A 25,447-nucleotide genomic window follows, 5' to 3' on the forward strand; every position below is an offset into this window, starting at 1 on the left:
TTATTTGTCACGAATATGTATTTTGTACAAAAGGCACCACAATCCACGATCATCAAAACTAACTACAAACATCGCACCTTTACGGGGCACAGGGTCGCTCTCTTACCCACCCACAACTAAGGAGGTACTCCTGAATCAGAATCGCCAGACATCGCGCAGGGGAGGGCGCCGTGACACGGCGGGTCATCGGTTACACGTTCACATACGTCTGGCCCCAAACGCGTCGGGAACCAGCGCGCCACTTGACCGACTCAGTTCACAGACTGAGTGAGTCACTGACTGCCGCCTACTGCCGTGACAGTCTGGTCACGGTTACTGTCACGGCCGCAGGGGCGACATCTCTGCTGAGTAGTGGCGGCGCTCTGGAAGAACCAGATGAATAAAATCGCGCTCAGCACGCTCACCCTTTCCCAGACGGACCATTTGCACTGTCGAGTATCGTGCCACAGGAATGGCCTAGTAGCGACGCGGCGTACACGTCGCGGGCACGGTGAAACGTTCAGAAAGCCCTAATCACACTGTCACAGTGCTCTCGGCCTTGGGGGCCCATGCCTCGGCGGGGCAGCGTCCACTGAAGAGTCACCTGTCCTCCGGTGGAAGTAGGAACGACAGATTTCCTTCACTGCTGACATCGACACAGCAGTCCTCCAATGGACACAGTCCGGAGTTTTCTCTTGCTGACGTAAGCTGCCTTTCACTGCCGATAGTTGGGTAGTTGTCCCCCACTGGTAAAACGCTCGGGAGCTGTCTCATCCGCCGCTACCAGCCTCGGCAGCTGTTCTCCGCCGCCATCGGCAGTGGTTCTCCACAAGTAACTGTCGGTTACCGCATCCCACTGGGGACAGTATCGATAACTGCCCGGACCAGCCGACCGCATTGTCGGCAGCTGTCCTCTGTCACACATACCGGCAGTGGTGATCCACCGGGAGTCGTCTGCCGCCAGTGACAGTCCAGGCGGCAGCGGCCCGGTCCCCCACCCGGCCCTGCCGCTGTGAGCGGGAGGCGGCGGCAGCAGCAACAGCGGCTCAGCGACGGTCGCCTCTCAGTACCGCTGGCCATACTGGCTCGGGTTGGGTCCACCCGCGCTCGCCTGGCCGAAACTCATACTGCTCGGCGGCTGCTGCTGTTGCTGCTGCTGCTGCTGTTGTTGCTGTTGTTGCTGTTGCTGCTGCTGTTGCTGACTCATGTGACTGGAATGCTGAAACGATTAGAAAGTTTTAAATATCTTATTTCTTTTTATCCTCTACTATCAAAGCGAAACACCGACAAACCGATTCAATTATGATGCGGTTGGATGGTTCGGTTTGTTCATACACTCCTCGTTGAATCGAGCGACATAATAGCACACCGTTCGGTGCGAAATATTCGTCACCGTGACATTATGAGACCATTACCTTGCCAATCTCACTGGAATGCACGACGCTTAAATAGCGACAAATGCCGGGGTACGACGCCATAATTGATGCCCTTGCAATTGAACAGACACAGGATAATCTACGAGTGAAATGCTACCAATCGCATTCCACGAATTGTTGGCCATTGCCGGTGCCCATTTTTAGCTCAGCGATGATCTCAGTATGTTGACTTAATCGATCCGTTCTCTCAGAATATCCAACTAATGGCCCCAAAGGGTTTTCCTGGAGGTCGCAATGAGATCCCAAATCGAGCATGCTGTTCATAAACGGAATCAATGAAATCTAATGGGGATCGTAGCCCATCCGGCTACAGAGGTGCATTTAACTCCTTATAGAACGTCACCCCGTGATAAAATACGTTTCCAACGTCGCTTATTGCGGTCTGCGGAGTGTGTTTCAAAGAGCAGGCATGAGCCTCGGACACGGCGTGGCCAGCTCATAACGAGAGGAGCATGCTCTGCTCAATCTGTGAACGACAGTATCGCGGGTATCTTCACACTGATGATCATGAATAAGAGAGCTAGAATTTGTGAAATTGGAAATAGAATTTGCTCACACTGTGAGCGGCAGCATCGCGGGCGGTCCATCCACAGCTTGAGAGTCGTGGTATCGACCGCGCTCATGGCTGCACGGGGCGGGGCCGGGGGCGATTTCCACTCACCTGTTGCCGACTCATCTGGTGCCCGTGGCTGTCGCTGGCCTGCGAGGTGACCTGGTGCGGCCCGTGGCCCAGCCGCACCCGCTTGGCCGCCTGACCGTGAGACTCTGCTCCCTGCGCGACGGTAGACCGACCGGCCGGCGGACCGGTGTCAGTTCAGCGGAAAACGACAGATATACACGCGTTGGTATGAACACGAACATACAAACATTCGTACACACATTCACACTTACATACAGGCATACTGGCATACTTGCATACGGGCACGCAACACTCATGAGATGTACACAACACACATATGTTAACAGACAGTCATGCACAATGCTACGTTAGTTCCATACATCCACATATAAATAGAAATTAAAACAAAAGTAAGGCCACAGCTTAACCCAAAGCAAGGCATTTACACAAAAGCAAAAATTACGTCCAGTATACACAACTAGCCGGACATGTAAGTGACCATTCGCACACCGCCAGCTGAGAACTGGACACGAGGCGCCGTCAGACTCAGCTGTGGACGGCCGCCGGCCGGGGCAGGCCAGGTCGGCTCGACTCGGTGTGGCGGCGCGCGGGCCGCGGTCGGAGCTGGCGTCACTGGGCTGGCAGCTGAGGTGGAGCAGCCGCCGGCAGCAGCGCCGGACTACCGTCTACAGGCCGGTACCGTCTCGGCACCGCGGTCATGCTCAGGGGAGGGTACACTCCAAGCAGGGGTGACACGACTGCCGTGGTAAAGACGGACAGAGCGAGCGAAGTCGCGACTCGAGTGATCAGAGCAGTGTAAGCGGGTGAATCAACATGAAAAAGTGCAGCAGCCCGGTCCGAGCGACGGACAGGTAACAAGAGAGAGAGGGGTCAATGAAAGTCCGCAAGCGCTGTGACGGTGGACGGGCGGGCTGACTGTGATAACGAGTGACGGTGAGCCGTAGGCTCGTAGGTCAGGTGGACGGCGACTTCTGACGGTGGGCAGGCTGTGCAATGTGCATTACGGTGGGCGGGCAGGCTGTGGCTTTGGAAAGCGTTCTGTGATGGTCGTCACATGGTCATTGTTTTGTGATAGGACTAGAAAGGCTGTTACGGTGAACGGGATGTGACGATGGACAAACTGGGGGCCGAACTGGTAAATCGGAGGCAGGTAGAGGTCGCTAGTGACGGTCCTGGGTCGCCGTCCCGGTCCCGACGCCGAGCTGACCTGCCCGGGCCACCTCGTATCCTCCCGGTGGAGCGGGTCGCAGCGGAGACGACCGAGCCGTACCCGACAGTGGACGGACAAGAGCAAAGAAATGCGTCCTGACACTGGTCAGTCGGCGCAGATAAATTCCGTCTCCCACAAAGATGGATGATGACGGCGAAAGTTATGCTTCCTTTTAACCATTTCCCGGACAAAAATCTTGCCTCGCATGACCACCGGTTCTGGTTTCAGGACATGTACCACCCGAAATCCCCACTTGTAAGCCACGCACTGTCGAGTGTCAGGTACGGCTCGCTCCTCACCGGTCTATGGCACATCAGCGGCGGACGGAGGCTCTCAAGACGGCCGGTGGCAAACGAACAACTGACATGAACACCGGACTAAAACCACTGCCGGATTACAGCCATTGAACTCACTAAACTTTATCGGAATTACAAGTGAGGAATTTTTACACACTTGTTCTGGAAGCAAGATGATCGTGTGTGTTATCACTGCGACCGGGGCGCCATGCCCTCCGGCCCCTCAGCCTGGAGCCGCCTCCGTCCGCGCCGGGGGGAGGGGTCGCGCGCGCAGGGTCACGGGGCGGGCGGCGCCTGGCCGCCGACAGCGTACCGTTCACGGGGAGCCGTGTCCTTCACCAGCCAGAGTACCTTTCTCACCTTGTTGGCCGAGGACTTGTCCTCTTGGTCCTCCTCCGTGAGGAACTCGCGCTTCGGGTACGGTATACTGTGGCCCTCAAACACGCTGCAAAGAAGAAAAAGGGGAGGCTATCAGTCACCGTAAGTCTGGGGTGGGAGCGGGGTGGGGTTGATGTCACCGGTAGAAATGGTGCGGCAAAGTCGATGAGGGAAGTGCCATGAGTTTGTGTTTCTACTTTCTATGTTTCTATGAGTCGATTGGTTGGTGCCATGGACTACATAGTTACAGTGACGTTACGGCCTTACGGGGCCCTGAAGCCGGAAGAATTGCCACGGATTTCCATCTGAGCACTAGGCGATGTCCCATAAAGAGCAGTTCGCCCGGCAAAAAACTTGACACAAGCGCCCTGGCAACAACCAGTCAACACAGAACATCGCTTCGCAAACACGGTTTTGTAACAAAGCTGCCTATGAATAACTCAGCCCGTAAGTCGACATCGGACCAGTTAAAGTAGCACAAATCGATGGTATTACAAACTCACTCACACACCCGACTGCTGTGCGTCATTACAAGAGCCGTGCCACTAAGCCCGGTGGGTATTAGAGTTAAGCGGCTGGCCAGCGCTCCACGCTGCGCTGAGTCAACCAAAGCTCGGATCTAATTGCGTTTCCGAGCATAGCCTGCAGCCATTCCGGTTTTGAGATGATCACTCGCGCAACAGAGGGGGGACCTAAGTCCCCAACCAGCATGCGCAGCCATTACAACGCACCGAAATCGGGTTCTGGTCCGATAAATGCGTGACATTGGTACTTGTGTATGTATTGCTTTTACGATATAATTAGGTTGCAGTGAATCGGAGTCTTACTCTGATGTGGGCAGCGGATCCTCCTTGAAGTAGTCGTCCACCATGGCCGTCTCCGAGGTGATCCGCTTGGTGGGGTCCATGATGAGCAGCTTCTGCAGCTGGGGACGGGTACGGCCATCGGTCAGACCGCACGACGGACGCGACGTGGGAGCGAGCGGGCAACTACATTTCCATGAAACGCATCCAAAAAATGCAAGAAGTTCACATAACGCCAGAGGTCTCCCACAGCCAGGCCCCTATACAATTACGTGCAATTACACGAACAAGTCCCGACGTGAAATACAGGCTCCACCCAAGCGTACCCACGCAACGTTACCACCAGGGCCCCACATAATGTCAGGTCTGCAATTTACAACACTGAGATGGTCCTCCCAGTTCTGCCGTCGGCCGTCCAAAGGCAAAAACGCATATGTCGGGTCATGACCTGACCCGACATATGCGGTTTTGCCTTTGGACGGCAGAGTTGCCAACGTCTCCATAAAACGCCTGGAGTGTTCTACATATACGCATAATCCTTCAATCACGTCCTCATAAGTCCAATTTCGCGTCCATGTCCCCGTAAAACCCCAGGGCTCTGGTTGACCAATTCCGGACCACGCGTCCCACAACACTCACCAAGTGGAAGGACTTGCTGTCGGGCTTCACCTTGTGCCGCTCCATGTACTTGACCAGGGAGTAGTTGGCATAGCTGTCGGACAGGCGGGGCACGGTCATGAGGGACGGGTCGCTCGAAAAAAGGATCACAGCGGGTCGGGCCGTGACTGAACTCTGACACAAGACACACAATTAGACACAAGACACTGCACGCCAACAGTTAACACATCGCATCGCATGCCGCTTAGCGATCGTCTCCTACCACCCGACTCCTCATTCGCCTATTTACTACCGCCTGCATCTTCCTTACATCAAGACCGTATAAGAGCCATGTAGTAATTAGGCTCGCCTGCTTGGTCAATTACTACGAAACACCCGCATTCGCACCCACCTGGACCGTTTGAAGTCCTTCAGCAGCGTGCCGTGCTCGGGCATCTTGCGGATGTCCTCCCAGTCCTTCTCCTGCGGGAAGCCCATGACGTTGAAGATGCGGTCCAGCTGGTCGTGGTGGTACGGGTTCGACGTCTTGATGTCCTCTTGGCGGCAGTGGAAGATGGGCTCTGAGGTGAGCAGCTCGGCGAAGATGCAGCCGATCGCCCAGATATCTGCCCGACACGGCACAGCAGTTAGAGAAAAGGACACTTTGTCGCAACTGCAGGACATAACGTGATTAAATCTAGCACAGAGAGCATGCTAGTCTCGGCATGATGTGCATATGTTGGTTACCGTAACAGCATAATTACGGTTCTTAACACATTGCAAGTCAATACTCGAAATGTTACCTATCTCACTAGCGTATCCTGCCATATATCTTTCTCGGGTAAGCCAATACCAATACAAATACAAAAGATAGTGCATAATGATATCAATTACTGCGTCAGCATATGTTGATCAGCACGCTTTAGTATCTGGGTGTCCGTCAAAATTCGTGGAGATATGCTGTCCCACGATTTCAATAATGCCTCACGTCAATAAATGAGCTTATTTTAGCGTAACACGGGTTCGTACGCGAGATTTGGACATTTGATTGAAGAAAAAAATCATTGAAAAGGCAACAGCAAAGTGGCAAAAAAAAAATTGGACATCTTTCCAAAACCGTGCTTTTGTGTGCCTATGTATTTTAGCTTGTCCCACAACCTGCGAAAAAAATCTACAGAGCTGCTGTGTAGTTATTTTTAGAGATAATTGAGCGCGAGGGAGCGTTGTGAATAGCAAAAACATTGAAATTTCTCTTCATGGTTCTTATTTTTTGGTTATACAATTTAGCAAAACTGCACAACGCAAAAACGTCTGTCCCACGGTTTTTGGCAAACTTTTTTCTGGGTCACGTTTGTTTCTGGGTCACGGTACTTAGCTCCTCATTCAAAGCATTACGGACCGGGTAAGCAGGATCTGCAGACTTGCATATGGTCCTATCCCGCGAAGGCGCAGAGAGCGGGGGCGGAAACTGAAAACTGTCAGTTGGGCTGGGCGAACCCAGGGGAAATCATCTCCTGCGTGCCATAAGATTTCTTTATTCTGGGTCACACGCCCTTGTGGCTTGTGGCTGGTAAGTGTCGAAAAGAATCACAGTGTCGTGTTGCTGCGTGCTCAGGTACTCCAGATAAGATGTACTTGGAGATAAGTATTCGATAACAAACTTGCCATATTCGGAAAACTGTAAAAACCATTCCCCTGGGTCACGCATTTTTTTCTTCTGGGTCACGAATTTTAGCGTGACCCAGGAAAAAAAATCGTGACCTAGAAGAGAAATTCTGCCCACCTACATCATCAAGACATGCAAGTCTTTCCGCCTACGTGTGGAGAAGGTCATTGCCGATAAGGGGGTTATATCGCGCATGAGGTGAGTGAACGTATCTGGTTTTATAATGCGTGACCCAGAAGAAAATTTTATTTTTTTCTGGGTCACGGACCATTTTACGCGCATGCGCAATGGCACTTTTGAATAATTTCAACTGTGAACAGCCTAGGGTGCATGGTTTATGAAAAGGTAATGATTTCTAGGAAATCAGTTGTGGGACAAATATCGACCCAAATCTCCACGAATTTTGACGGGTACCCATCTACAACACAGCCGTGCCTGGTTAAGGGCGGCACATTTTCCCTCAGACATAGCCTATAGGTCGGAACATCAGCATAATACAATATAGCTAAGGGACCGGACTTGATCACCCTATTCTGACGCGTGCTGTACGCGGCCGCGCCGCAGTACTGGTAGCCTTTGTGTTGTGTCCTACCGATGGCCTTAGTGTAGTGTCTGGCTCCCAGCAGCAGCTCGGGCGCTCGGTACCAGAATGTCACCACCACCGGGTCCAGGTCTGCCAGCGGCTTCAGAGGCGAGTTGAAGAGGCGCGCGAACCCCATGTCGGCGATCTTCACCCGGCCGCGCTCCGGACCCTGACGGAGGGGGGGGGGGGGGGGCAGAAGGTAGAAATTGTGACAATTGAAGGGTTATTTCAGAGAGGTTATAGGCCATTGGCCATACTATGGATGAACGGCGGAGGGTTGAGCAGGATTACATGTCACCCTACTGACACTGTGCGGTCCAGATGGTCAAGAATGGAACTACCATTAAGAGGTTGCTAAAAGAGGGAGCCGGTGTCCATGATGATCATGATGATGAATGTTTTTTTTTGGGGGGGGGGGCGCCCGGACTACAGTGGTCATCGGCGCCCAAGGGAGCCGGTGTCAAAAATGAGAGACGCAATATTATGTCTTTAATCAAAACAGACTGCAAAAATTGATCATTAGATTCATATCACTCTCCAGATCGAACCAGCTCATACCAGACTGGAGTGGAAAACACCAGACGGGGCCCTCCCACGGCCCACGGGTATCGGTCGGCCGTATCGTCTCACCTCTCCCATGACGAGGATGTTGGCCGGCTTCAGGTCTCTGTGCAGCACCCAGTTGGCGTGCAGGTAGTGGATGCCGTCCAGGATCTGGTACAGCAGCGACTTCACCATGCCACGCGACACCAGCACCGGTTTCTTGTTGGCCTTGGCCGCCCGGTGGTACTTGATGATGTGCTGTCGCAGCCGGATGGGGCAGGAGGATCATGTCAGGGGCGTGATTCAGGTTATCGACATGGACACGAGCACAGAGAGACTTGGATAGTCAGAAACCGATACGGTGCGTACTACGGACCCAGCGCCGGTCACAGACAGACGTCATGGGCACAGCCACTGACATGATAATGTACCGGCGTCGCGCACATGTGCGTTTCCTGACAGACAAAAGCACAGATATACAGGGTGGGCCAGAAAGATTTACAAAAGGATTTTTTTAATATTTCGGTCCTGAACAAAGATATCGAATTGATTTTGGTACATATATTCAGCAGCATGTACACATCTCAGCGACAGCACTACGACTCAATATGGCCACAATTGGCCTTCACCACTGCTTCGAAACGTCCCTCTGCGGAGGGCAGGGGTGCCGCACGGTGTCCTCGCCAAGATTCGACCATGCCGTCTCGAGGGACAACGTCAGGGCGATGATTTTGCTGTGTGGCGTTGCACACACCTTCCTCTCTAAGATGGTTCAGATGGCGATGTCCATCGGGTCGGGTCTGGACTTGATGGTGGCCGAATGTCTTTGTCCCACAACCCAGACATGTGGGTCTTGCATCACTGATGAGCAGACTTGTGATCAGCTCAGTTGAGCCGGCTCAAAAATCAGCTCAGCTCATGAGCCGGCTCAACATTTTGCCAAATTGTTGAGCTGTGAGCTGAGCCGGCTCAGTAATGCATTGAGCTGAGCTGCTGTCTGAGCTGAGCTGAATGAGCTTGAGCTGAGCTGAGCTGAATGAGCTTGAGCTGAGCTGAGCTGAGCTGAGCTGAGCTGAGCGAGCTGAACTGAGCTGAGCTGATTGAGCTGAGCTGAGCTGAGCGAGCTGAGATGATTGAGCTGAGCTGAGCTGAGCTGAGCTGATTGAGCTGAGCTGAGCTGAGCTGAGCGAGCTGAGCGAGCTGAGCTGAGCTGATTGAGCTGAGCTGATTTAGCTGAGCTGAGCTGATCCAGTTCTAATTCTTTTCAGTTCATGCTTGGAAATTAACCCGCGCACCGACGGGGGTCTGCGCCAACTTCGTACCGACGGGGGGGGCGGATGACCGCCCCCCCCCTGAGATCTCGAGAACGAAGCAAGATAGCGACAAGCGGTAAACGGCATCGGATACGCACGGACAAGGTCTACAATTTTTACTAAGGTCATTTTCAGGTCAGGTCAAAGATGACGTCACAGGGGTCGAAAAAGTCAAAATGGCGGCGCTAGATAAGGAGAGAGTTTTTCTCGAATAACTTTCGAATTAGTCATGATAGGAACAAACTAAGGGCATCATCGTGATCCTCTCGTCAATCCGCATCGAATGATATATATGTTGACCTCGAAAGGTCAAGGTCAAAGGTTGACCTCAGGTCACGTGACCTCGAGGTCATCATGCATATCATTCGATGCGTCTTGACGAGCTGAACACAATGAGACCATCCGCGCGGCTGTATCTTGTTCCTGTACGGAGTTATTGGCAAAAAACCTTTGATGACCTTTGATGACGTCACATGACCTTACAGCCGCCCAACAGCAAAACAGACCTCAAGGTAGTGAAGGTTGATCGTATATGAAGTCATGTATGGTATATGGGGTCATTCCGACCCGTTTTAGTGGTAAAAACAGGGAGTTGATTTTTCCCCCATTGACTTATAATGGGGAGGTCGAGAAACTGGCCTGACCTTAGGTCACCGACATCAAAATTCCGAGATATAAAAATTGTAGCTACTAATAACCTAATAACATCCTGCGACTTTCAAAGGCCTCCGACATCTACTGTAGCTCTGGCATGGTGACAAAGTTGCAAAAAAGTGACTTGAGGTTGGGTCATTCAAAGTGACCTGGTGACCTGACCTTCAAAGTTAGGAGGTTCAAACTTGCACACCATGTGTAAAATTGATGAGAGAATAGTCGTACCAAATTTTGCGGCATCCGCGAAAAACCTCAGGGGGGGGGGCGGATATCCGCCCCCCCCCCCGTCGGTGCGCGTGTTAACTCAAGCTTTGATGCTTCAGCTATGAGCTAGCTATGGAGTGAGCAATTACACTGCCTTCGTGATCGCACTTAAAAATATCAAAACTCTAAAGAAATCAATAGTAATCACTAATCAAGCTTAATTTCTTTCACCCATATTGCATGGAAATTGGAAGACCAGGGTCTTGGCCAATTTACAGGCTAATACAGCCAGTCTCAAGTTTCAAGTCTGACTGCAAGATGAATACCTACTGTCAGGCTTTGATGCTTCGCCTTGACACTCTGCTCCGCAATGTACAATTCAGCATTCTTCACTTTGTTATTTAAGCAGTTATTTAAATTAATTTTATCAATAAGGGTTCTTACCTCTGCATAAAATATTTACAATTAGGAATTAGCAAATAAAGTTCCTCTTCGTTGGTTGAATGTGGGCTAAGCAACCATATCCTATTGAAAGTGGGGTGGGGCAGAGGCGCTAACTGGAACTCTCACCTTCTGATGTCCATTATATGGGAAAAGCTCGGCTTATTCACACGCCGACTATGAATTCTAATAGTGTTGACATTGCCTTGGTTGAGATCAGGGTGGTGTTATAGGTTTCACCGGTTTCACTGATAACAGCACGCTGCTATCACACGTGTCAAATGGGGTTTCCATGGAGATAGGTATAAACAAACTCTTATCTCCAAGTTCCAACACTACCCCAAAATGTAACGTCAGCTCCTGGCAGGGTGCCAAGAGCGGATGGCGGCGTGGGCGTGCTGCTCTCGGCCGTGAAACACCGCCTAGTTGAGATGATTCCATGACGTTTTTTTCGTCTAGAAGATTTTCGTCGGACAATTTTTCGTCCGCAGATTTTCGTCCGACTTTTTTCGTCTCGCATTTTTTTCGTCTGTACATTTTTTCGTCCGTGCATTTTTTCGTCGGTACATTTTTTCTGAGCGGAAACTGAGCTGAGCTGAATTGAGCGGAAACTGAGCTGAGCTGAACGGGAACTGAGTTGAGCTGAGCTGAGCTGAGCGGAAACTGAGCTGAGCTGAGCTGAGCTGAGCGGAAACTGAGCTGAGCGGAAACTGAACTGAGCTGAGCGGAAACTGAACTGAGCTGAGCGGAAACTGAGCTGAGCTGAGCTGAGCGGAAACTGAGCTGAGCTGAGCTGAGCGTGAGCGGAGCGCAGCCGGTTTGAGCGGAACGTGAGCTGAGCTGAGCCGCGTTAAACTGAGCGGGAGCTGAGCGGGAGCGGATAAGGCGGAGTTGAGCTGAGCGAGCTCACTTTTTTCTTGAGCTGTCACAAGTCTGCTGATGAGCGATATTGGCCGTTTGGGACGGCGCACTGTCCTGGACCAAGACGTTTCCGTCTTGGAACGGCTGTGTGGCCCAAGGCAGAACATGTTCCTCCGGCAGATGGACTTAAACCTTTGAATTGACTTTCACACCTTCCTTGATGAAGACCAAGGGCCCTTTTGAGCCGTCAGATGCGACGGCAGCCCAGACCATGACACCAGCAGGCTTCTGGCGACGAAAAATGGTCCGGATAGCAGGATCGACGCTGGAAGGACCAGCTGCCAAGATTTTGTCGCTTTGGGAGTTTTTTTTCTGGGGCTAAAACATGGAAATTTGTTCATTGGACCAGAGAAATGCCTTGTTACCGGCGCTTCTGATCTCCTCCAATATCTTTTGGGCCCCGTGTAGCCACTTTTCCCTGGATGCCGCCGAAATTAGGTGCCGACGTTCCATCTTGTACGACTTGAAGCCTGTCGTCGTTTACGATCCTCCTGGTCATTCTGGGCGAAACACTGAGGTCTCTTGGCAGAGTCCGCACGTTTCGCCTAGGATTTGAAACACATTCTTGTGCACGATGTCAACCAGCTTCTTGATGCGGATATCCTTATTCTGCCTGGGATGGACTTCGTTGATACTAACCCTTCCTATTCAAGTCATTTAATTACACTGTTAACGGTTTCTAAGAAAACACCAGGCTAATTGACAACGCTTTTGGAGTTGTGACCAGCCTGCTTCAGCGCTGCTATTTGGGCTCTTTTTGTAATATTCACCATAGCTCATCAACAACCATGACAAAAAGTAAAAACGATCTAAATGTTGATACACAAGCCAGTTAAGAAGCCGCAAGCAAAATTGTATTAAAATCAGTTCATAACTTTTCGAGTTATGGACTGAAAACAAACAGGTAAATCATTCTGGCCCACCCTGTACACGGACAACAGGTCAAGATCACGGACAAACTCGGACATACACAGAAGCGGAAACAAGGGCAGGCACATCTCAAACACGGGCAGGTAACTTTATACCCAGGTAGACGTAGGTAGACACAAATTAGGTAGTCGGGGTTGACGGGCGAAAATCGATGACGTGTTTCGTAATTGAAGACCGCACCTTGGCAATACATGCGACATTGATTAGGTCTATCCCGAATGAGACCGCCCGGTCAGCGAACCGAAATAATCTCATCACCTGGCGGGCCGCACAGGTCGCCCTGCCACTAATGGAATCGTAAATTATTTCAGCTCTGGGTGCGCTCTGTGCCCTATAAATAGCACTGGCCGTGTCGCAAGGTAGCACTGTACCGGGGAGTACTGTGATGAAGTGCGACGGAGTCGGACTGAAAAAACTCCTCCTCGGCAGTCATAATGAGGTTCTCATTAATCGACATATAAATTGATGGCATCGCTATCGCAAAAAAGTATCTTAGCCTATTAACGATACACAAGATATTAAGATTTCACACACACAAAAATGTAACAGCTTATGGCGGAAATAAGACATAAATAGTTCGGCTGCCGTTCAATACCCGATCGGAGGTTTTAGTCGTAAGTCGCAGCCAATGTTCAAGATAAGCACCGATCTGAACTGTACATACTCCGCCCCCCCCCCCCCGGTCGCGAGGTCGTGAGGGTCGTGAGGGGGTCATGAGGGGGTCACGACCGCTCAGTGTAGCACCATGACCACTGCACTACTCGCACCACTCACCCAGAGGTCGTGTTCGGCAAGTCGAAGAGCAGCCACGGACCAAAGATTCAAAACGATCTGACTGTCCACCAAGAGGTCACATCCACGGCCAAACGCCGTTCAATGCTGCACCACTCACCCAAAGGTCGTGTTCGGCATAGTCGAAGAGCAGCCAGACCTTCCTGTCGGGCTGCGACAGGAACACGCGCTGCAGGTTGATGACGTTCGGGTGCTTGAGCTCGCGCAGCAGGGCGATCTCGCGACAGGCGGACATGGAGAGGCCCGTGCCCTCGATCTGCTTCAGCGCGTACTCGCGCACGTCTTTCCTGTGGGGATAGGTGGGAGGAGTGAGAAGCGCAGAACGCGAGTAACCACCACCACATCGAGGCATGGGGAAATCAACGCATCAGCTGCTGCTGGACTCAGTGGTTTTATGAATATGACAAATGCGCAGTGACTGTACATTTACATAACATATCCCTCTTTGGTAAACCACCTTGTAGAACTGTGATCTTAAAACGAGTTCTCTTCAAAAATGTCAGATAAATGAGAATGAACGGCCCGAAACGATAAGGCGCGGTGTCACGGTTAACCCGCGCGGGGCTGGGGGGGGGGGGTAAATTTTACCCCCCCTCGCGAACTTTTGCAATATCTCAAAAACGGCGGCGCGCAGCGCCGCCAAACTTTCAGTACCTTTTCTGACATCAATTTGACACGTTCCCTGAAAATTTGAGCGAAATCCGTCGGAAAAATTTTGAGAAATTGACGTTTTAGTGACGTCATGTTCGCCATTTTCGCCTCAAAAACGGCAAAATTTCAAACGCCGCTAACAACTTCATTTTAAAAGGAATCAAGGCGTAACAAAAAAGGTTATACGTAATTCTACTTTGTCTATCAAATGGCTATCTCGGTTTTTTGAAAATTTAGGATTTTGTCCAAAAAATTTTTTCCAAAAAACTGACTTTTTTGGGAAAATAATTATAAAATCCAAAATTTTGAGTGTATCGAAAAAAACCGGAATATATGTCATAGAAGTGGTCTATGTGCACCTACATACCAATTTTTAGAAGAATCGGTTCAAAAATGTGGGAGTTATTAAACATTTTATGACGTCACGACACACACAAAATTTGAAAAATGTTTTTTTTGGAAGTTCTAGACCTCGTACGGAAACAAAAATAGCACCATTCGATTTGCCGTGAAAAAACTGCATCAGATAGACACCTTTTTAGGCCTTAACAACCAACTTTAAAAATTGACCTCACTTGACCTGACCTTGACCTGACCTCGACCTGAAATTCATCCAGAGGTGGTCCATATCACTTATTGAGTGTGCCTATTGAATTCTATGAGTAAAATCACCCATAAAACATGTGTCGCACATGCCCTTTTCTATATTTTGTTTTTGGTGACCTGACCTGACCTGACCTTGACCTTGACCTCTGAATGCTATTGTATGCAACGAATATTGTCTTGGTAGCCTAAGAACACGTTTTGGGCAATCAGTCTCAGTCCATGACTCCATTCTTCGGCAACTACGGTGCAAGGCCGATACTGTAGGAACTTGCAATCTGTACCCTTGACCTGACCTTGACCTTGACCTCAAACTTTAAATCAAGTACATGTTTTTAGTTGTTCGTGATGAGATCTTTCGATTGGCGTTTGAATTTTCCAAATCGGACCATTAGTTCGGGAGATAACAGGGGGGGGGGGTAAAATTTGCACCCCCCCCCCCCAGCCCCGCGCGTTCGGCTGGAGACCCCAGCCCCGCGCGGGTTAAATCACTTGTTAAGAAGCAGTCGTCGTGGGCAGTCAGACCAATCCAATTTACCCCCCATGCCATACTGAAAAACTACTCACCCATCTCTTCTCTTGGCCTTGTACACATGGCCATAGGTACCACGACCCACTTTGCAGCCTTCGAATTCAAAGTTATCTTCAACTTTGGCACGTTCAACTTGTGTCTTCTGTTTAAATTCATAATCCATGACTGCCTTGCTGCTATTCACACCTTCACACCTGGAAGTTGGATGCATGATACCTCATCATCACCTAGCTGCCAAACGAATGAGTAAAACAAACAAAATTTTAAAAAAGAAAAAAACTATAGGGTATGGGAACCTTTCTTATTCAATTTCACTCCAATGTGTTTATTATATTACTTTATCTTGACGGTACCTTACCTAATTTACCATAAATGTATATCAGTAAAACATACAAAGTTTCCAGATCAGCACATATCTAACAGGATAGGTATATTGAGAGATGTCTCATATCCCACATTTTCATAAAGGTTACTACCATACCAGCCAAGAAAGGGAAGTGGGTTTACTGAAACAAAAACTAAGGCTCAAACAGCTTTTCAATGATGAACTCATTTCCATGCTTTTCCATGTCCTGAATTTAAAAAAGAAGTTTGCTCATGCAGAAAATATCATGATTCATTATAATCCATCAAGAGGGACCCAGATTAATCTGACTTAGCCCATTCCAGCCTTAATCTTCTAGAGGAAGGTGTTAAGTGTAAGTTAGGTGTAGAGAAAGATAGGGTTAGGTTTGGGTAGGATGGGTTTGGAAAGATGTTAGGTTAGATAAGCTGGGTTAGGTCAGATTAGATTCAGTCTGCCATGTATGTCATTGTTTTCTGAACGATAACCTACATGGTTTTACCTTTGCATAGCAGAGGTCACCTCACCTCAATTGATCATAATGCTATTTGTTGCAGTAATGTGCATCATTTATAGATTCAGGACCTGGAAACATAGAAAGGAACAAGATTTTTCCTTGAAAAAAAAAAACAGTTAGGCCTCAGCTTCAATTTTAGCAGGAAGTGAAGTCTGAGGGCGGATGTTTGTGGGTTTATCCTGAGGAAGACAAATGAATACCAACCAAACTTGATTTTGTTCTGTTTTGCAAGCTTAGTCAGGCCATTTCAACCAAACAATAGGTTTTCTTTATTTGGATTCAGATTCCAGAAGGATGGTTGGCATTGGGGGAGACATTGGTCTGGGCAGTCGCCCTGGGGTGCCACCGGAGCCAGCTGGCCCTTTCTTACCTAATGCGTCACCCAGCTAGCCTAACAGTCATCCCTGACCCCACCATATGTCAGCCTGCTGCTGAGAAGCATCTTTATTCCTATGCTGACTGCTGAGGAGCTACTGTCTCATTGAATAAAGGTGACCACCCAGCCTGGCCTGGGTGCTATTCAGTCACCATTGTTTATGCGCAGGCTGCCAGCTTGCTGGCATTGTTCAGCTTATCATTGGTCATATTAATCCATGTGGTCAGTCTCAGTGTGTTTCACCAATGAAAAGCCAAAAAAGGCAGCACATCTTCCATATATCAATATGGGACAACTGTCAGCATGCTGATAACAAACTGATGCCAACAGCAGATCTGACTTGACCATCGTGACAAAGAGGGGCGAGGGCTGAAAAGACAACGGAACAGTGTGGCAAAGCCAACCAGTAGGTACCTACAATACACTATCCTAAATCCTAGGGCTGTTCACGGGCCCTGTGTGCGGTCGGACCGCACACAGCCTCCAGGCTCCGCCCACTGCGTCCCTACGTCAGCCTTCCGTCACCGCACACAGCGATCGCTGTGGCCGGTCGGGACGGGCCACAGCGGACTGTCCACCGCACGCAGCCGTGACGTCAGAGCCGTCTACCCATCCCCTACCCCCACGCCTGCTGGACGCACCGCACACACCGCACGCAGCAGTGTGCGGTGCCCGTGTACACCCCTCCTATTGATGATGATTTGGTGTTTTAGGGCGCACCAGCAACGAGGCTATATATAGTATATGGCGCCCATCCTAAATCATATTCAACAAACAGCAGTGAAGAGCTAAATTGGCCCAAATTGGCCCAAGAGAAGAAGACATTCTATAAATGTATTTCCAAGTGAAGAATGGGTGCTCCCAATATTGTTCCTCTGTCAATTTGCTGTCCTCATCAGCAAATTTCTAAAGAGCAGTCAAGTCAGCGATGATGAGAAACAATTGAATAGCAAACGCAATTCCTCCCTAAAAGCATTCTCAACAAGGCCACTGACAAAGCGGTCAAGCAAAACGTCATTTTCAATAAAAAGGCACCTTGACTTTCAAAAAAAAAAAACTGAAGCTGAAAACAAACGAAGAGCGTTTGTAAAGTCAGCGACAAGTCAGCGCATACTTCGAAAATTGACTGCACCGCTTTTGTCGCAGTTATAAAGTGTTCAAAAGCAGAATTAGCGGCTCAAAAAGGAGCTCATTTTTATAAGCTTACGAATCACGCTGCAATATTGGATATCTCGAGTGACACCAAGTTGAAGAAAGAACATTTCGTCGCTCCTTACAAACAAAAAACGTATGTAACGTGTCACTTTTCAAGATTTTAGCACGGTTTGTGCCGGCCGGTGGTCTCTGCGATAGGTATGTAGTCGATGCACTGTTGTTTTATTTATCCCTGTTTCTGGTCGGGTTACACATGCAAAAAATAGTCTAACGATTTAATAGGTAGGTACTGCATATCCTTCTTTGAAAAATAAGATAAGTAACCAAGGAGCAAACCAGAAGAAAACAATTTTCTTCCTACAGTTTAGGCACTGTTAAGTGTTAACAGTAAACAGTTTCAAGTTTAATGCTATATTACTGGGGCTCAACCATTGCTTTTCATTTAGGCCCTGTCAAGGCCATATATAGGAGGTAGAACGGTTAGTCGTTTGTTTACATCGGTGACCTTGACAGATGACGTCAGCGGGTGTACTGTCTACCAATTTTCGCCAATATTAATCTTCCGAGGATTTTATGCTCTAAGGCAGTTTGATATTAACCTTCAGGCTCCCTTAGAGCCTAAAAAAGATAATCTACTGCACAGCAAAGTCTTAAAAATCGACAAAACCTTGACACCCCGTGACGTCATCTGTCTCCTGAGCCCTCCCTATGCACACTGGTCGGAAACGCCCTCACGAGAGGCCACGGGCGATTCCGGAGTTTCGGATTATTTTTTATATAGATCGATTTGAAATTGATCAAATTATTATACTTAGGCCAAAAAAACTAATCCGGGTGACCAAAAATAACTGTAATCAGCCCCCGATGATGGGGTATCCCAGAACTCGGAAACTGACGCGGAGCAAGAGGTTTCTTGAGCCGGATATTCAGAGTCTTATTGCTGATAGACACCAAATTGAAATCCCACATATTATGCATCAAAATGTTCGTTATGAAGTTGCCGACTGGTCAGTGCAAAATTTTTGGCATACTTTTTCCCTAACTAAGATGTACTGTAGCTTTTTTATGAAGGCTCTCCTACAGTGATTCTGGAATATAACTGCAAAGTTTAGGTAAGGAAACAACAGGTAGTCCCATCTAGTTCCACTCTGATTTTTTGTGAGATGAAGCAGGATTTAAATTTACACCAGGGCAACATAAAAGCTAACTGCGCATATTTGCGCAAAATTTGCAGGAGCCGCTCTTCTTACCCAACTACCGCCCGCCCCGCCCCAGTTTCGGCACGGCCGCCGCGCCCGGCTTACGCTGACCTGTGTGGCCTGCACGCATCCATGCGTAGTTGACTGGTCATTAAAAACAGATGCGCTTGAGTTTATGAATTTTGTGAAAAACGCGTTTTATGTATGCATTTGTGTATGTATTGACATCAAAAGCCTTCCACATATTGCGTGGCGATTACGGCTTGCATTTAGAGAGCCTTGCTATTGACAACCATCACTTGGCTGAAGAAAGTGGAAATTGAAACCTTCGTGAATATAAGACGCTGCAAATATAGGACACCTGTCACTGACGTCGGGTTACCTTGGGCCGTCTTTTTACATTAGATCACAATTCCGGTATTTAACCCTGGCCGGACCGATTGGTTTTCTATATTGACCGGGGAGGGTTGGTACAACTCCCTCGCCGTTTCGCCTCTAATTGAGCTAGAGCCTCGCGGAAAAAACAAGCTCGTGTGCCGTTATAAGACGCAACAATTAGGTACTACCCGATTTTAAGGTCTTAGGTCAGCCAGTGACCTCTTAGGTCAGGTAAGTGCCACAAGGCACGGGCTCGGTTTTAGGTTAATTACTTTGCCAAAAATGGTCGCACTGCCGCGATTTTGACATCATCGTGTTTGTCTAGCTCAGGCGCGTTGAATGCTATACTTGGTGTTCGGGTGAAGTCAACTTAACCCGCGAGTTGCTGGGGGGGGGGCGTTAAACGCCCCCACTTTTTTCGCCGGGCCATAGCATAAAAACGGCGCGCCGCAGGCGCGCCAAACTTTGGGTACTTGTAGGGAATGGAATGAAGTGTATTGTGACAAAGTTTCAAAAAAATCGGTCGGAAAATTTTTGAGATATCGAGGTTTTAGTGACGTCATGATTTCTGAGTTTTCGACCAAAAACGGCATATGTTCAAAAAATCATATAAAATCACAGAACAGACATACAGACATGCCGTAAACGCCATTAGACTGCCAATACCATGAACAATCAAATGGCTATCTTCGATTATTGATTATCGTTCCGCATTTTCCAAAATCTTGAACTGAATCTTGGCAATTTCTCGTGACTACTTTACGACCATGATACATGCATTTCTTAAATGGAACTTTTTGAGCCAAACACGTACACATATGATAAAATGAATGTCACCATCGTGTTCTACGCCCCAAATTACCCATAAAACATGTGTCACAGGCTGCAAATATCAGTTTTGATTTTCGGGGATATTTGCCTACCCGGTTGACCTGACCTTGACCCTGACCTATGCTTGACTGACCCCTACATGGAGCTGACACTCTTGTAGGCCTTATATGATGGATTGTGCACCGTTTTGACAGAGTTTATGACGAGAGGCGCCCATTGCGAAGTCCTGAAGTCCATGCTACTGAAAGCCCGATTTCAGGTGTTTGACCTGACCTTGACCCGACCTGTGACCTCAAAATTCAACTTTAAAGTACTCACCTGAAGCGTCTCGTCGCGTTCTTTCGTTTGCCGCCTCGTGCGTTTCGCTGCGCCTATTGGTTCTCGAGTTATCGGCTGGGGGCGTTTAACGCCCCCCCCCAGCAAACGGTGGGTGGCGAAACACCCCAGCAACTGCCGGGTTAAGGTGTTAACCTCGGGTCAAGGTCAGGTCGGAGCCCCTCAGGTCACGAAAATGGTTGAAGGAGGTCATATCGCATATCATTCGATTCGGCAGGTCTTCCTGAGTCCAATGGTGGCTTTCCCGACTCTCTAGCTCCATCTAATCAGGAGTTATTGACGAAAAACTTATATGGCCTTAGTGACGTCATAAATGACGTCACGCAAAGTCAACAATGCTAAAGTGAAGCACTGGACCTTGCAAGGAGTGCATGAAACCATTCCCGGTCCCCGAATAGCAGCTCCCAATTTCCCTTGCTGACTTAAAGTGGTGCTAGATCCTGTATTATGCTCAATTATGACGTCATAACTTAACAGATTCACGTCATATATTTAGTGCTTGACATCCAAATGATAGCTTACATATGACAGAGAAGGTATGCAAAGTTTTATGAAGTTTGCTTCACTAGTTGTGGAATAACAAGCAAAAAACTTTTGCGGAAAGGCCGCTGGCCTCTCGCTGGAGCGTTTCCGACCAGTGTGCTATGTGGCAGCATAGAACCGTAACCCCCTGGGCCCTGTTTTACTGTTGCTGCCAGCTGCTATCACCTATTCACGTATTTCACGAGCTGACAGTGCTGGGGCGATTACAATTGCCACAATATTAAGTAACTTCATTGGTTTAATAATTAAAGTTTACATGCAAATGTCTCCAATAGCATCAAATTTGCCAGCTGGCGACATATGGTGGGGCTAGCAGAGCTTGTTATATATCAATGCCAGATACAAATAACTAAATATCTATGTTTTACTTGTTCTATGAGTGCCATTTTATGTATTTAAGTACATCTACAGTGTTTATATCAATAAATAACATAGCTATTGTACGTCACCAGCTGACCAGCCAGCTGATTTTATCCAGTTGTTAGTAGATGATAGCAGTGTGTTTGCAGATGTTAGCAGTTTCTCACTAGATGCTAGCAGTGTGTTAGCAGTGTGTTAGCAGTCAGCAGTGTGTGCTGTGTTAGCAGATGTTAGCACTCATGGTACCTAGATGTTAGCAATGGTAATATAGATGTGAGCAGTTTGCCATAAAACAGGGCCATGTCATTTCTGTCTTGTTTATACCTAATTTATTGACACACCAGCACAGCAGTTCAATAGTTCCGTGTTACAGACTGCACTGCTCTATGCAAAATCTGTGCTACACCAATACCATTGAAAATCTGCATGACCACACACCAGCTGAGTGCCTCTGCATGGATGGGATCTTCTAGCAATTGTTATGCTTTGTTGAGATCCTAAATGCTGATATTATAGAGACACCCAAGCTGGTATAGCTTGGTCTTTCGTGTTAGAAGTTCAAACAAGCACATGGCCAGACTGCAGTACCAAGTATGACAAGTTTCTCAAGATCTTGTCCCATTTCTTGGTAATTGCAACTATTTGGTTTGTAATCAAATAATTTATTTAGCTGTATTACGCATCAGTCTAGTGGGCAATCTTGTATCTGAAAACTGCATGATTGTTAGGTATTGCATTTTCACCATTGTATGTCTATTGTCTAATGTCTTTTTTGCAGGGTATCTGTTGACCTGCTGGCACAATATTATTGTGCTGATTGTTACTTTCAAGGAAGAGTAAAAATGAACAGAAGCGCATTACTATACAAGATTGTCATTGGGCTGATACTACTTACAATCCTCTTTAGCTTCCCTACTCTGGTAAACTCTCATGGACACAGTCATGATGGCCATGGACATGCCCATGATCATGGCCACGGACACGCCCACGATCATGGCCACGGACACGCCCACGACCACGGGCATGGCCACGCGCACTACCACGACGAGGCGCCGTCGTTCAAGTACTCGCGCGCGGCCAACGAGGCGTCGCGTCAGCAGCAGGAAGAGGAAGCGCGCCGCGTGCTGGAGGAGTTCGCCGCGCACCAGGCGGCCGGCACGCGCACCAGCGCCGAGACCAGGTCGCTGTGGCTGAACGCCATCGGCTCGACGCTGCTAGTGAGCGCGGCGCCCTTCTTCATCCTGTTCCTGATCCCGCTGGACAACACGGACGCCTCGCAGCCGCTGCTCAAGGTGCTGCTAAGTTTCGCCGCCGGCGGTTTGCTTGGGGATGCCTTCCTGCACCTGATCCCGCACGCGCTGATGGCGGTGTCGGAGAGCGGTGCCGAGACGGCCGGCGGCCACGGCCACTCACACGGCGACCACGGACACTCGCACGGCGCCGGACACGAGCACGACATGAGCGTGGGCCTCTGGGTTCTGGCCGGCATCGTGGCCTTCTTCCTGGTGGAGAAATTCGTGCGCATTGTCAAGGGCGGCCACGGCCACAGTCATGGTCACAGTCACCAGGCGGCGGCCGAGACCAAGACGAAGACCACCTCAGGGGATAAGGATAGCAAAGAGGACAAGGAGGAGAAGGATGGGGACAAGAGCAAGGACAGTGATGATGCCAAGCGTGAAACCGACAGCAAGAAAGATAAGAGTGGAAAGAATGGTGATAAGGCAAAAGAAAAGTCTGATGCCAAGGACAGTAAGGCGAAGTCGTCTGGCAAAGATAAGGCAGCAGAGAAGAGTAAAAAAGACAGTGCCAAAGAGAAGAAGTCAAGTGATCAAGTTGCCAAAGATGCTCCTCAGCCAGGTAGGCTAAGCTTCGAATTAGTATTTAGTAATCTTGTCAGCGTTTGAGCAATGGCATGAAATTTGTCATGATTTTGCCATTTTACACGATTTTTTTCTCATCTCTGCCTTCTCAGCTGGCGTAACCGGTAGTTGCCTATTGTGAGATATAAATAGGGTGGCCAGAAGCTTTGTATTGTTTGTAAAACAAATTTTACGACTACGATAAATTCGTAACTGATTTTATCGATGTCCTGCCAAACCGAACTAGCCGTTCTAGAATATGATAGCAGGCTGGCTATGCCGTGTGTTCGTGTGACCGTACTTTTTTGATTTGCTGAAAGTTCTAGTTTGTATCAGTGTTTGACTTTTAACGTCCCTATCTACTTTAGCTGTTGAGTGTGTGCCTGACCCAGACAATATTCGAAGCTGTTTTTCAGCCCCTGCCTTCTGTTCCAGATATCAAGGTAGCCGGCTACCTAAACCTGGCGGCTGACTTCACCCACAATCTGACCGACGGGCTGGCCATCGGCGCCTCCTACTTGGCGGGCCACTCGATCGGTGAGACTGGCCCGGGCAAATCGGAGAGGGGGGGGGGGGGCTCCGCCACTGGCTGTTATAGCTGTCACAGCTACCGTTTTACCGTAGCTGTACTCGCTGTTGGGTGAACGATCCGGTGCGCTGCCCTGTCCCACGTGCGCGCCCCTCCGAACCACTGACCTTTCAGTGACGGCTGACATTTCGAAACTGCGATCGATGTCATATCACAACTGTCGACATTTGAAACCGCAACCGAACGGGCGCACTGAATGTTCCGATACCCCATACTTACGCGATAAAAATCTGTAATGCAAAGCTCCGGACTGTCTTTGTGTGCGGTATACCTTTTGGTCCGTGAGCTCTGTGTTATTTATTCGCAGTTGTTTGTGTTTATTTGTCGTTTGTGTTTGTGTTTGTTTGTCGCATTGTATTTTGGTGTATTTATCAGGGGATATTTTTTCATTATCACATGCATTTAAACAGCGATGCCCGCATCCTTCTCACGTTGTCGCCCCTCCCAGCTGACACAGCCATCTACCTGCCCCGTTAACAATCGTTAACTTTGTCGGCACTCGGGAATGCCCACCACGCCGACACAGGCGCTCCGCCATGCTGACTCTGCGTGTAACTCTATCCACCCTCAGGTATGATCACTACGCTGACCATCATTCTACACGAGGTGCCGCACGAGATCGGCGACTTTGCCATCCTGGTGCAGTCTGGCGTACCGCGGCGGCGGGCCATTTTCCTGCAGCTCACCACGGCAGTGGGAGCGCTCACCGGCACCGTCATCTCTCTGCTGGCAGAGGGAGCCGGTAAGTGATTGAACATGGTCCTTTTGATACTTTGGGAAGGGGTCGTCTTGCTTTTTGTGGAGGGTGCCTTTAAGTGGCGAAGACTGGATGTTATGAAATTTGATTGGCCGTTCCATGGATGTTGGAAGAGTGGTTATTTTCCAACTTATAGTGAAAGCCGATAGGTGGCGTTGGAGGTATATATGAATGGTTCATTTGCCTTCGGAAGAGGAGTCATTTCGCTGCCGGCCCAAGGCGTCGATAGATGGTGGTCGAGAGCATGGTTGGGAAGAGCCATCTTGCCAGTGAGGCGCCGCTTGGTGGCTGTGGTGCTGACCTATCATCTACGTGGACTCGGCACTTGAACGCGGCCCTTTTAGGCGTCTTTGCCACGTTTTTTTTTTCTCCTTACGCCATTCGATAACATCGTATTCTATATAAATGAACAATGCGTAAATAAAGAATCTCCTCGCAAAGCTACGACAGACTTAACCCGGCAGGCGGTGGGCCTCCCGGCCACCTTCCGCGCGGTGGGGGGGGGGGGGCATTTTTTGCCCCCCCCGTATCTCCGAAACTACTGGACGGATCAGGAAAATTCAAACGGCGTTCGATAGCCCTGTCAAATTTGTCTAAGGAAACCAAATTTCATTGACCTCGGGGTCAGCGGTGACGTCACAGGTCAGGTCAAACATAAAATATTTCACCGTTTACGGGTCTTCTAGGGAAAGCGCTATAACACCGAGTAAAACGCATTTTGTCGAAAATCAGCGATAGGGCGTCAGTTGCCTAGGTATATATGTTGCTATTAGAGGTCACTGGTCATACCAGGTCAGGTCACAGATCAGGTCACCAAGGGTCATCACATGAACCCAACTTTACTAAGGTTGTGCGATGCATGTTTTATGGCCAAGTTTTCATTTCCAACTCAATGGTGTTGGTTATAAGACCATCAGGTACGGTTTAGGTCACTTTCTGGTGGAGGTCAGGTCAAGGTCAGGTCAAAAAAGGTCAAATTTCAAAGTTGTTAGTTTTGCATAAACTGGGTATTGATTCGATGCGGGTCGTCAC

At 49.1% G+C, this 25,447-nt stretch overlaps 2 protein-coding genes across 7 annotated transcripts in view; one reads left to right on the top strand and one right to left on the bottom strand.

Moving 5' to 3' along the window:
- Window positions 1–17,528, bottom strand: LOC122382442 (cyclin-dependent kinase 8-like). 5 transcript variants are annotated; one of them, XM_043367748.1, is made up of 11 exons: window positions 17,444–17,528; window positions 15,208–15,366; window positions 13,487–13,673; window positions 8,219–8,389; window positions 7,598–7,757; window positions 5,752–5,965; window positions 5,382–5,454; window positions 4,767–4,864; window positions 3,913–4,006; window positions 2,077–2,187; window positions 1–1,198 (listed from the first exon to the last, which is right to left on the bottom strand). In XM_043367748.1, exons 2-11 carry the CDS (start codon window positions 15,333–15,335, stop codon window positions 1,043–1,045), a joined length of 1,392 nt encoding a protein of 463 aa, XP_043223683.1. In that variant the 5' UTR covers window positions 15,336–15,366; window positions 17,444–17,528; the 3' UTR covers window positions 1–1,042. The 5 variants fall into 5 exon arrangements, with proteins under 5 accessions (XP_043223683.1, XP_043223687.1, XP_043223688.1 ...); XM_043367752.1 differs by having other exon boundaries at window positions 3,922–4,006; window positions 17,444–17,520; XM_043367753.1 differs by having other exon boundaries at window positions 3,922–4,006; window positions 17,404–17,448.
- LOC122382440 (protein catecholamines up-like) overlaps window positions 17,283–25,447 on the top strand; it is a 12,723-nt gene continuing 4,558 nt past the window's right edge. Inside the window, exons 1-4 of one of the 2 annotated variants that reach the window (XM_043367746.1) lie at window positions 17,283–17,339; window positions 21,989–23,067; window positions 23,505–23,606; window positions 24,230–24,400. In XM_043367746.1, coding sequence (XP_043223681.1) covers window positions 22,053–23,067; window positions 23,505–23,606; window positions 24,230–24,400 — 1,288 coding nt within the window. In that variant the 5' untranslated portion in view covers window positions 17,283–17,339; window positions 21,989–22,052. Of the gene's footprint in view, window positions 17,340–17,587; window positions 17,762–21,988; window positions 23,068–23,504; window positions 23,607–24,229; window positions 24,401–25,447 lie in introns of those variants that run through there. The other variant, XM_043367747.1, reaches the window with a different exon arrangement.

This window comes from Amphibalanus amphitrite, unplaced genomic scaffold (assembly GCF_019059575.1).
Source record: "Amphibalanus amphitrite isolate SeventyFive unplaced genomic scaffold, NRLGWU_Aamphi_draft 000139F_arrow, whole genome shotgun sequence".
Lineage (NCBI taxonomy): Eukaryota > Metazoa > Arthropoda > Thecostraca > Balanomorpha > Balanidae > Amphibalanus > Amphibalanus amphitrite.

Excerpts from the sequence above, each read along its gene's own strand:
- LOC122382442 (XM_043367749.1), bottom strand. The coding sequence starts at position 17,426 with ATGACGTTTTGCTTGACCGCTTT. Across the intron at positions 15,367-17,403 it reads ACGTTTTGCTTGACCGCTTT|GTGTGAAGGTGTGAATAGCA; the intron begins GTCAGTGGCCTT and ends TCCAACTTCCAG. Across the intron at positions 5,455-5,751 it reads AAGGACTTCAAACGGTCCAG|CTATGCCAACTACTCCCTGG; the intron begins GTGGGTGCGAAT and ends CCTGTCCGACAG.